The sequence below is a fragment of the Phaethon aethereus genome (genome assembly GCF_964289735.1).
Source record: "Phaethon aethereus genome assembly, chromosome: 6".
Classification (NCBI taxonomy): domain Eukaryota; kingdom Metazoa; phylum Chordata; class Aves; order Phaethontiformes; family Phaethontidae; genus Phaethon; species Phaethon aethereus.
In genome coordinates this window covers 2,395,080-2,407,447 of record NC_138580.1, presented here as the reverse complement: position 1 = coordinate 2,407,447, position 12,368 = coordinate 2,395,080, and the positions used below count along the sequence as shown (strand labels likewise).

Below are 12,368 nucleotides of genomic sequence, written 5' to 3'. Positions count from 1 at the left end.
AGGAAACAGTTATCTAAATTGCCAGACATTTCCACTGATCGGTATCCATGAACTGAAGAATGTTTGGGATATGGACGTGTACAATGGTTTAACACTGACATGAACATTTAGAATGTATTCTGTGTGGTTGACCTAGGCAACTTTTCAGCAAAATGGGGTTATTCCTTGTAAGCAAGTAACTAACTCCAAAAGCAGATACACATTTATATGTCATCGTTTACATTTAAGATAATGGCAATGGATGCTGTTTACTATTTTCTCCCGTAAGCACAAGAAGCGTAAAGCAGGAGACAAAAAAAGAGGGAGAACAGAAAGTAATGTGTATATGGTATAAGCAGAAATGTTTTGTGAAAACTAAACTCTCCAACAAGAATAAAGTTCAACCTTTCTCCTGAGATTGGGCAGGATTTTCTCTAAGACATTTGAGGAAGAAAGGAACTGACTTCCACCACTAAAAATCAAAGGGGTCTTCACATGAGCTCTGGTCTTTGCTTTTGCTTTCCCTTTCTTTAGCTACCTTTTTGCCTCTCTAACTCCAAAAGTGAGGTTTCTACAGAAAGAAGAGCACTGCATTCTACTCACATCACTCAGCTGCCTTGTCACTTTCTTGGCTTGTTCCACATCAGGTGGATCTGGCAGAGAAGTATATTTAGATTTTCGTTCATCGTGCCCTTTTTTGTAGACAATCTGAAAATATGAAAGAAGCAAACATTTACAGTAACTACCAACTTAAGCATCAGAACATTTACTCTTCACTCTGCTAATGCCACCATTAACAAAAGGAGTTCTGTCCACAGCTACTGCAGCGTGAACTCTTTCCATCGATGTATCCTGGAGGACTACTGAAAAGTCTCTTGATAAGAGTGAAAAAGCATCAGTTCCTCAGGAAAGTTTTCAAGTATATTACACTGTTGCTTCTGATAAAAATGGACTGGTGAACTTCTGGACATGTACAAAATTCACTGAAATCTTTAAGTGAGACCTGAAATCCTCAGTTGAAGTGTTCTACATATCTAAGTATCAGCAAATCACACAGCCTCACAAATTCCTGACTTTTCTTATCACTGTTTTAGAGAGACAGATTTTAGACCCACAACAGCCAACTGGGCTTACAGCCAACCCTGAGAGTTTCTCCACACATTCTGAGGCATACTTAAGGTCTTTAATAAATTATGTCATTCATTCATTCATTCATTTCTAGCATCAAATTGCCGACAGATTTACATTCTAATGTAATTATTTTCCTATTGAAATAGCACTACTATCAGACCTATCAGTGGAGACTACACATTTTTATTTTCCGTTCCAGTATGAAGTTTTTATATCTAGTCGAAGTCCACCACAAAGTCTACCAAGTTACACTGTAACAGTGACCCAACTGTCAGTCAGGCTTTGATACTTACATCACTCAGAGTCTTTTGAGCCTGTGCCACCCTTCTGAGTTCTGGACTGTCATTGTATGGATAGAATAATGTTTTGTCTCCTTCCCAGTCTTCAGTATAGAGTTTCTAAATAACAGAAAAATGCCAGGATACTCATTATGAATTAATCTCTGACTTGGAATGCTTCTTGCACTTCAGCTGCCTAGACCTGTGATTTTTTTTTTTTTTTACCTTACTGAACATTGCTGTGTTTTTTATCGCATTCACAAGCTCTGGAGCATCAGGGGGAAGCAGGTACTTGTCCTTATTCTCCTCCCAGTTCTGTTTATATAATACCTGGAAAGAAAGATCAGCATGTTAGTTATTCTATTATTAGGAAAATATTTATTTTTGTGAATAAACTACCTGCTCTAAAGAGTTTTTCGAAGTGGAAGTCTCAAACCAGTGACATTTGAAGACATCTATTGGAAACATTTAAGATTATATTTATACTTGCCTTATCAACTTCTCTGATATCTCTCCCTGTGCTTCTAAGCTGTTCTATAGACATTGCTTTAGTGCCCTCATGATCCACTAATGTTCACAACCCTTCCAGAAAGTCAGAACTCGCTCACCTTGCTCACTTGCTGTGACACCTTCTTTGCATGTTCTATATCCTTGGCCTTTTCATCAACATGACAAATAGTTCTAGCAACTTCACCAGCCATGCGGTATTTAACCTAGATCAATGCACAACAGAACACATTTATTCTTACAGTAAAAACTTACAGTTTTTTTTAAAAAGCAAAATATTGACATTTTGACACTTAATACTGTAAACACCCAAAACCTGAATTCAATAAAGCATTTAGGACCAGATGTTCCTTAGAAATGAAGCTTATGGAAACTAATAGATTTTGTGAATTAACTGAGAAAAATGCAGCTTTGAGACAGTTTCAAGAGCTGTGAACCCAAGTTAGAGGAAGTGCCTTTCTGTAATCAGAGAGTTCTTTCTAAGCGTACTTCCACCCTGTATAATGAGATAGAGAGATCCCCATGCTATGCAGTAGGTCTCAATTTCACAGTCCATTACCATGCAAACACTAGCTGTAGTGTCAAAAACAATATAGCCACATTGACATGGCAAACCAGCAGCTTGGGCACAAAAAGCACCCTAATGCAGTTATACCACTCCCAGCTTGACGGCAGGCTCAGTCAGCATTAGCACATAGATTGCTGCATCACATTCCTCAATATATCCTAAGGCAGGAGTGGAGTAGAATTTAATGCACACTCTTCTCCTGAACACCGGCTAGGTTAGGTGACTACTCTCTCAGCTTTAGGGGTTCCCATTCCTAAGGACTCAACTCCCCCCATTTACTGCATAAAGAATTAAGAAGCCTTTCTAGGTAGATTTCAGTTTCCCAAGCTGTGAGGTGTACTGTTGAAAGGTAGACCAGTGCTGCTTAAAAGAAAGAGGGGAGGATGTGCTAGCTTCCAGAACTAGAGGCGCTGCATCAGTGGGGCAATTGCACTCAGGATAGCTTTCAAAAGCAGATCACTACGAGTGGGATTCACACAGAGGCAACAACACATCTTGGCAAAAACCCACAGTTAATGGCAAGATGTACAGAAGTTCATTTTGGGATACTTGGACAATGTAAGCATAATTTTTCCAGGATCTCTTTAGGAAAGTGACATTCAGTTGTTTTATGAAAACAAAAATGTTTAAACACATTTCGAAAACAAAATTCTAGGGTTATTTACCCAATGCACAACTTAACCTCAACAAAAATTCATCAGGCACATCATTCATGATGACTGCACGACACCGCGTGTGGAATCTTCAAATTCAATGATATGGGCATCGCCATCATCTCCTGTGCCTGTAACTTCTGATCAGAAATTTTCAAACCTCGTTAGGCACAATGAAACAGGGCTATTATTCAGCTAGAAGTGAACCATCACATCTCCCTTCCTGAAGGGCCTAAATTCCAACCTACAACACAGAACTCAAATTGTCATATTTGAGTATTCCTCGCTCTTATAATCTGGTAGAGTTTCTGCTAAATGTTCAGATTGCCTTACCACAATATCATCAAAAAATTAACACTTGTTATCTAACATTTAAAATTGTGATTCAGTTTGCTTCTTTACCACTCAGTAAATATTTGCTTCTTTACCACTCAGTAAATATTTTTACTTAAGACAATTGATACCTACCTCACTGAGCTGGTCTTGTACTTTCTTGATTCTCCGAATTTCTGGGGTATCAATTGTGGAAGCATATGGCTTTCCTTTTTCTTTTCTAAATTTTTCTTTGTACTTGTTCTGAAAGAAATTAATGAAAAATATAACTAAGACATATCCTAAAGCTCTGGCAGAAATGTATGTAGCAATTATTGATTTATTTATCCGGTTAGTAGAGGAATTTTGGTCAGATTATTGAATAATACAAACTGGCATTACTCAATTACATTTGCAGAGTTACATTTATTTTAACCAACTGACTTTCTTTGATCTGACACAACAGAAAAAATCCATTTGTACCTTTAGCCTGGTTTAGATCACCTCTAATTGATTATATTCTCCTTAGGAGCTTGATATTGATAAATTTACAGTTACTTGTTTCAGTGACCAAAGATAAGGAAAATATGTGGGTGACGGTAGCAGTCCTAGACCTATGATCTCACATAACCATTAAACAGTGCATGCTAGTAGGTAACATACATTTAAATTTAGGAAAAGGAATATGATGCTCTCTGCATCTGTGCAGAGCAGTTTTTTCCAGTTGTTTTTTCCAGTTGTTTTGCATAATAGCATGTAGTATTCGTCTACTGGACTTTGATATCTTGTATCAGAAATTTAGGTTGGTGCTTGTTCCTGTACATTGTGCACAAGGATTTTTCCTGGTTATATATAGAAGCATAGAGAAATACACTATTATAAAAAATATTAAGGTTTGCTATTCAATAGACATTAGTCTCTGTTATCTTCCTTCTCTCAGATATCCAAGTTAGACAGTGCAGGACTCCTATTAACTGACATCTCTGATAACCTTCAGCCATCTGCCTTAAGCCACTTCTTGTGCCTAATGATTACCTAATGCACTTACGCAGCAAACAGGCAAGAGAGGGGCTAATTCAAACAAGGAAACTTTCTGCTTCAGGCAAATAACATTAACACACATCACGAAATGAAGTACAGGAGACAAAATAGTAGCATGAAGGTTTGCAATAAAACCTATTAAATATCTTAAAAGTTGGTGTTCCTTAAGAAATAAAAGACATGGACAATTTACCTCACTGAATAGGTCCTTCATTTTATTACTGTGTTGCAGATAAGGTGTCAAAAACTTAGATGGGTCCACTTTTGTCCGTATTGTCTTCTTCCTGACTGGAGGTGCTGCATCCTCAACAGAAGCTTTTTCACGCTCAACAGTATAGGTGGTAATTTGAGGACCTCTGAAGTCTGTGCTAACAGTCTCAGTGATCTCAGTGATCACCTGGGAATAAAGAAAAAATATAATTATTTGCTTTAAAACGATAAATAATCATTTTACGATAACCATTTTTCACCCACCCTATGTAGTAAAAGGGTGCCCTCTTCTTATCCAGGAACCACATGCAAAACTTCCTACTGGGATTACACAGTATGCCTACTATACATCACCCAACCTAAAAAAAACCCACAAGGTTTTTGACTGGCTGATGTAATTATTCTCCAGAGGAGCTGTAAGAGTGGGGCTCCTGTTGCTTCTGTTCTCTATGCATACACAGAATTCGCATCAGGGGGGTCTCCAGTGGGACCACTGGCGATTACAACCAAAGTATAGAAAAGTTCTCAGTGCTGAAGTTGTGTAGAAGACATACGTCGCACAGCTAGGGCTCCTAATGATGTTGCTGAAAGTTGAGAAAGCAGGTCAAAGGTGCATACAGTCGTTCAAAAAGATTATCTTCTTCTTGCAAAGGAAGGAATGGACACAGCAGACAGACAAGACCAAGTCTTTGGGACCTTGCAGTAAGTACACGATGTACCAGCTGACCAAACAAATACCTAGAACCCACCTTTTCTACTAAACTACATTTTCGCATAGCCAGAACACAATCATGGCAGAGACATATCTGAGATACTTATATAACCAATTGATCAAGCATCCATTGGAAATAACCCCTTAATTAATTTAAATGGTTTATGTACTTGTTTATCAACATATTCATGCTATAAGCAATAATTTTAATACTAAGATTCTAATTAAGAAGGTTTTAAAATAATTGTCACAACTTAAAAATGTGCTCCAAAATCACTTGAGTAAGAAAGTATCAAGATTTATTTCATATTAACTAGCTTTAAAAAAAAAAGTGCCTTTAAAAGGGGATGTATGAAGGTCAGATTTCTGATAGCTATTTGCACTAGTATGAGACAGACCAGAAAATACATTAAGCATTAATCATTAAATTGAGAAGTATACAAGACACAAATTACAAAAGGTTTGTTTACTATGTGAACATTAATTGCATTTCACTATTGCTGTCCCAGGATGTTATTAGTTAGTTCAGCACCATCACAAGTTTCTCTCTTACAACTCTTTTGAAACATGCAAATTTGCATCAAAGTTTTGGCACTGAAAGCACCGGAGAGTTTTAAACCTGTCTATGCAAACACTGAACAGCACTACCTGCTATTAGCTTTATAACAAAACTGTGAAGCTACATGCTTTTATAAAAACTTCTATCTGATTTTAAAACATCTGATGAACACAGTGGTTGAATTCATCTTAAAAATAATGAAAGTCTTCCTTCATAACGGTAGTCCTAGATTATTTGCTCAAAAGTATTCATCAAATCGTATTTTATTAAATTAAAAATATAGGAAGACTTTGGGAAAAGATTCTTTATTGGGAAGGAAACACAAAAAGTGAAATGCTAAACTTTAGCTTTCACATAAGCTTATGCCATAAAGAATATTTCATAGTGACATAGCAGAGAGTTGGGTTATATCTATATTATAAACCCAATTTCAAATTATGATAATAACTCCTTGGTGACTCAAATATTTGTTACCAATAACATGAAAAAAATCTGCAAACCACCACTTTTCAGTGAGATTACACAAGGTGAACTGAACTGATACATGTAAACTGGTTTCAGGCAGAATCTTTTAATATTTCTCTTCACAGAATCACAGAATCACTAAGGTTGTAAAAGACCTTCAAGATCATCAAGTCCAACCATTAATCCAGCACCACCATGTCCCCTAAACCATGTCCTGAAGCGCCACATCCACATGTTTTTTGAACACTTCCAGAAATGGTGACTCCACCACCTCCCTGGGCAGCCTGTGCCAATGCTTGACCACCCTCTCAGTGAAGAAATTTTTCCTAATATCCAATCTAAACCTCCCCTGGAGCAACTTGAGGCCATTTCCTCTCATCCTATCACTAGTTAGTTGGGAGAAGAGACCAACACCCACGTCGCCACAACCCCCTTTCAGGTAGCTGTAGAGAGCGATGAGGTCTCTCCTCAGCCTCCTCTTCTCCAGACTGAACACCCCCAGTTCCCTCAGCCACTCCTCATCAGACTTGTGCTCCAGACCCCTCACCAGCTTCGTTGCCCTTCTCTGGACAAAGAACATAACAAGATTAAGTATAATGCACGTATGTGCCTGTTGTTCATATGTACATATCTAGTCACATTCACATCCTCAATAATTCTGCTCATCTTTAACACTAATAACTGGATTTTGCATCAAGAATTGGATTTTTGTCAATATGTCACCTAATAATCTTCCTGCCTGTGTTTCTTGTTATTAATGTAGTCTGTTGCTTCATTTTGTCAGCTCCTGTGCAAACACCTGCTGGGTAGGAGCAGAGGGAAGACTATCAGCAAGACACAGGGCAGGACGGAAACTAGCACAGTGCTTTTCTGATGGACACATCCACGACTCCTTCTAATGGAAACTCATAGGATACTCAGAACAAGCTAGAAGTCCTCTAGATGATCCCACAAAAGAGTCTGGCAGAGGAAATGAAGTATTAAGAAGCAACTGTTCAGTGATATTTGTGTGTTGAAAATGAAAAATTAGTCCTCAGAATACAAAAGCATTATGCATTAATTACATGCACCAATACACCACATGCAACATCACAAGGACCTTACCTCATGGGGTTCACCCTCCTCAATAATAGTTTCTTCAATGTAGTACTATTAAAGAAAGGGGGAAAAAAAATCATTGTTAGGCAAGATCATACAAAATAGAAAATTATAGCTTCTCTTAAGCTGTTTTAAAAACACACTTCTGGGAGAAATAGGACTGTAATTCATAGGTCCCTGTGTAGTCCCATTTGTATCCTTAGTAATTCTGAACCCCTGTTCATTTTTTGCATTAATGGTTGGATTTTTTCTGTACATTCTTTAATGAATTGTCTTCCCAAGTAATTAATGAAGGATCATTATTTAATTTTACCCACAAGAGGGAAGACAATGACAACCACACCAAAAAGAAGAACTGTCATTCAAAAAAACAGGATTTTCCAAGTGTTTGCTAATATGCTGAGAGGACTGCGGTAGGTTTCTCTCCCTAAGGCTGTCCTCAAAGTTGTTCCTACCTACAGATCCTTGAAGGACTCCAGTAATTACTGGCTGCCAGCTAGACTTTGTACTATTGATCACAATTCTGAGCCCAGCAGCCCAGTCAATTTTCCAACCACTTTATTGTCCACTATCCAGCCCACATCTCATAAATTTGGTGATAAGAAGACTATGGGAGACTGTTTCAGAGGTCTTCCTGAAGTAGTCACTGCTATCATATGCAACATTTACTGGTTTCCCCTTGTCCATAGCAGCAGCGAACTCATTATAAGCAATGATTTTGCTCAGACATGATTTGCCCTTGATAAATCAACATTCTTTGCTCTCCATGACCTTCACGTCCTTCGTGTGTTTAGAAATGGCTTGTGGAGTTTATAATGTCTAACATCTTCATGTTCCTCCCAAGTGGTCTGCTCCTGCTTCCACCTTCTGTATACTTCTCTTTTGTGTGTTTGAGCTCCCTCAGGATCTCCCTGTTCATCCATGCCAGCCTTCTTCTGTGTCTGCCTTCTGCACATTGGACTGAACCATCCTTCTGCTCTGAGGAAATTTTTTTGAGATGACCCAGCTCCCCTGGGCCCCTTTGCCCTCCAGGGCTGTTTCCCACGGGATCCTCCCGAGCAGGTCCCTGAACAGGACCAAATCTGCTCTTCTAAAGTCTGGGACTGTAATTCTGTTTATCTTGCTCACTCTCTGAATCTTCAACTCCACAGTCTTGTGGTCACTGCAGCCATGGCTGTCCTTGACCTTTACATTTTCCACAGGTTCCTTCTTGTAAGTAGCATGTCCAGCAGAGCAGAGTTAGTTCATCAATCTGCTGCACCAAGAAATTTATCTTCAATACGTTCTAGAAATCTCCTAGGTTGCTTATGCCCAGCCATAAGGCGTATGCACCCGTCCAGCAGGCACTGGGGTGGTTAAAGCCATCCATAAGCACAAGGGCTGTGCCCATGAATCTTTCTCCAGCTGCCTAAAGAAGCTGCCAGGGTGCTACACCGACTCTGAAGTGGCAGATCCGCAGGTGGAGCACAAACCTTCCTCCTGTTGCTGAAAACCATGAGCTTCCTCCCTTCCTCATCTTGACGGCCACCGTCCATCACCCATTTAACCAGGGTCCGCAGCTGGCACTCCTTCCTTGCCATGTGCGGCTCTCCCTCTTGCTTTTCATGAAGCTGCTTCTTCACAGCAAATGGCGGCCGCACGATGGCGCCGTCCCGCCAGCGCAGCAGCCCGCCACAGCGCCGCGCCGCCTCGCGGCAGATGGCGGACGCGCTGCGGGGAGCAGGCAGCGCTGTTGAGAGCCGGCCGCGCTGCGGGGGAGCCGGCCGCGCTGCGGGGGAGCCGGCCGCGCTGAAGGGGGAGCCGGCCGCGCTGAAGGGGGAGCCGGCCGCGCTGAAGGGGGAGCCGGCCGCGCCGTGGCTTCGCCGCCCCGAGGCATCGCCCCCTCCATCTCCCCTCGCTGCTTAATGGAGGAAGAAACAAACGTTTAAAGATGTTGCTCCAACCGCTGTAGTAAACAGCCGCTATCTTATTCAAAAGGTGCTTAACTTGCCACTGACTTCCAGGAAGGAAAAATGTAAAATGCGGTTTTTATCTTTGAAAATCTCCTGAGCGATGATTTGCTCAGGGTCACATGCTGAAACTGCAGGAACAGAAAGCCCTTTAAATCAAGCCCTAAAAAAAAAAAAAACCTAATTAAAATTCAAGCCCTTTTCCCAAACTTGTTCCTCAAGGTTAGGTTCACGTAACTAGCCCATACTTTCCAAGCTGTCTCATATTGGGCTGTTTTGAGAGAATTTCTGCTCACCGGCCCTACACCGTGTTTGATCCACCTTCCACGGAGCCTCGAGTAAATCAGCAGCAAAGGTTTGTGTCGTTCACTGTGGGTTTTTGCACATCACAAATGGCTGCAATGTCCAGTGCAGGCTAATAACTCCAGAGAAAGAAAAAATAATAGCTGAAAATCCTCTTCGCTTTGTCAGCCGCTCATTATTCAGCAATATTTTTCTACTCTTTCTGAAGATAAATTTCTGATAGAACTCTTGCAGGTTTAAAATAGGCGATTCATATAGAAGTGGGATTCTAGTTAAGAAAATTCTGGTCAGCCTAAGCCTTTCTTACAATGGTACCAGCTGCTATTTTTCTTTTTTATTTAACTTCTCACTAGGAATATCTCGAGGGAAGCTACTAAAGCAGTACCATCTCGGTCTGTCCAAGGGATGTGGTTACAGCAAGGCGGTGGTTGAAAATTAAAATCAAAAAATGAAACAGAGCCGTGTAGACAAAGAGCCCAACACAGCACAATTCCAGCAGCAACAAATAAACACTGACAGCAAATAAATACGCGTTTTGTTACAGGGAGCACCTAATGCTCAGGAAGCATAAAGGCAATTACAAGTAACATGGAAATAGGAAACTTGAAGGACTGGTGTCTTTGGGTGGTGCAACGTCTTTAAAACGGACTTGATGAACAGTAACGCTTATTTTCCAAACGACATTTAACTAATTTAACTGGCAAACCATTTGACCTTATTCACTATTTGAAATTCATAAAGTCAGCAGTCAGGGCTCAATGCTGTAACACTGCCCGACAGCAGCAGTCCGTTGGATATAGCGTGGAGATAGAGAGTTGCAAGATGTCTACATTTGTACTATCATCTTCTTCTTTTCAAACACTGAGCGATTTGTTATAATCACTTATGTATTTCATAACACACAATTTCGTTTCAGAATAGTAATAATGCAGCAGGTAAGACCACACCATTTGTTAACCTCATATACTGTTTCAATAGCGAAATCATTATTCCAATGGAACTCTGTCCTGGTTTCGCCTGGGATAGAGTTAATCTACCTGGTATAATGCTGTGTTTTGGATTTGGGATGAAAATAATGTTGATAACATACTGATGGTCTCAGTAGTTGCTAGGACTGCCCAGCTTCTCAGAAGAGCAGGCTGGGGGTGCACGGGAAGCGGGGAGGGGACACAGCCGGGACAGCTGACCCAGGCTGGCCAGAGGGATATTCCACTCCATACGGCACCATGCTCAGTATATAAACCGGGGGAGTTGGCCAGGGGCTCGGGAACTGGCTGGGCATCGGTAGTGAGCAATTGCATTGCGCATCACTTACTTTGTATATCCAGTATATTATTTTTTTTCCCTTCCTTTTCTGTCTTATCAAACAGTTTTTATCTCAACCCACAAATTTTACTTTTTTCCCCCTAATTCTCTCTCCCATACCACTAGGGCAGGGGGGGAGTGAGCAACAACACGCTGGCTCATAATAGTAACCTGTGGGTTCCCCCCAGTTCATGGGGATTCTTTTAATCAAATTGCTGAGACTAAATAATTCGGCGTATAACTGTGGGTTTAAATGACCTATCGGCAACTTAATCCCTGATGCAACTCCACGGACATCTACAGGTTTAAATTTTGCTCTGCTGCTGCAGCTTCTAAGGCTAAATTGGTTAATGGTACCTCGGTGCACAGAAGTGCTGCATTTCTGCATCGCAGTGGGCACAGCGGTAAGGCTAGAAAGTGGCTTCCAAAGTCATCCTCTCTAGCATGGACTGGATGGCAGAGGGCAAGCCAGGAGGGAAAAGAGATGGCCCACTGCATCTATAATTATGCAGAAGAGTAACCACAAAACCTCGCGATGGGGGTGTGGGATGGTTACAATCCCTTTTTAAACAGAGTAACTGTGACAGCAACCAGAGAGATTTTGCTCCACCAAGTAACTATTTTTGTTGTTGTTGTTGTTTTACTGATCAAACCATTTAATAGATATCTACCCATACCCTAATCTTCAGCGGGCAAACAACAAGTAACCTTCTATCTTCATAAGCAACATCCATTAAAGTGATTAATATATTCATTTACAAGGTAGGAAACAAATATTCCTAATCCCAGATTTTCTTCTTACCTCCACAACTTCCTCATATTCTTCTTCCTCCATTTTGAGGATATTCTTCTGCCTCTCCCCCACGCACTGGTCACGCAGCGGATGAAAGTGTGAATATACAGTATTAGCCCAAGACTGAAAGGACTACGGGAAGCTACTGGTCAAGTTTGTAAAGCGCCTGGGTCACGGTTAGTAATTAGTCACGTTATTACAATGTTGTTGGCAAATTAGTGAAAGAACTGGAACAACGGAGAGAACTAAAGTTACTTTGTTTCTGACTATTAGGGGAAAGCACTGCATTAAGTTTCAAACATACTGATATAAATTACAATTTTGGACAAATACTTTATTTTAATAGTTGTGACACCTATATAGGAATTCAATAAAAATAAAAAAGAAAAAAATCAGAGAAAGAGATTTCTTGAAGTATGAATTGATTTTTTTCATTACAACAAAATTATTTGAAAAATTTTTCTTTTCTCTGTGACTGTTCTGTACTATTTCATTAGATTATTCA

At 40.3% G+C, this 12,368-nt stretch overlaps 1 protein-coding gene across 1 annotated transcript in view; it reads right to left on the bottom strand.

The window, feature by feature from the left end:
* The window catches only part of NEB (nebulin), a gene marked incomplete at both ends in the record, with an annotated part of 130,749 nt that extends 118,844 nt beyond the window's left edge, over window positions 1-11,905 (bottom strand). Inside the window, 8 exons of the mRNA XM_082001335.1 lie at window positions 583-687; window positions 1,404-1,508; window positions 1,614-1,718; window positions 1,997-2,101; window positions 3,585-3,692; window positions 4,663-4,866; window positions 7,520-7,564; window positions 11,873-11,905. Of these exons, the coding sequence (XP_081857461.1) occupies window positions 583-687; window positions 1,404-1,508; window positions 1,614-1,718; window positions 1,997-2,101; window positions 3,585-3,692; window positions 4,663-4,866; window positions 7,520-7,564; window positions 11,873-11,905 (810 nt within the window). The remainder of the gene's footprint in view (window positions 1-582; window positions 688-1,403; window positions 1,509-1,613; window positions 1,719-1,996; window positions 2,102-3,584; window positions 3,693-4,662; window positions 4,867-7,519; window positions 7,565-11,872) is intronic.
* Window positions 11,906-12,368: the final 463 nt, after the last annotated feature.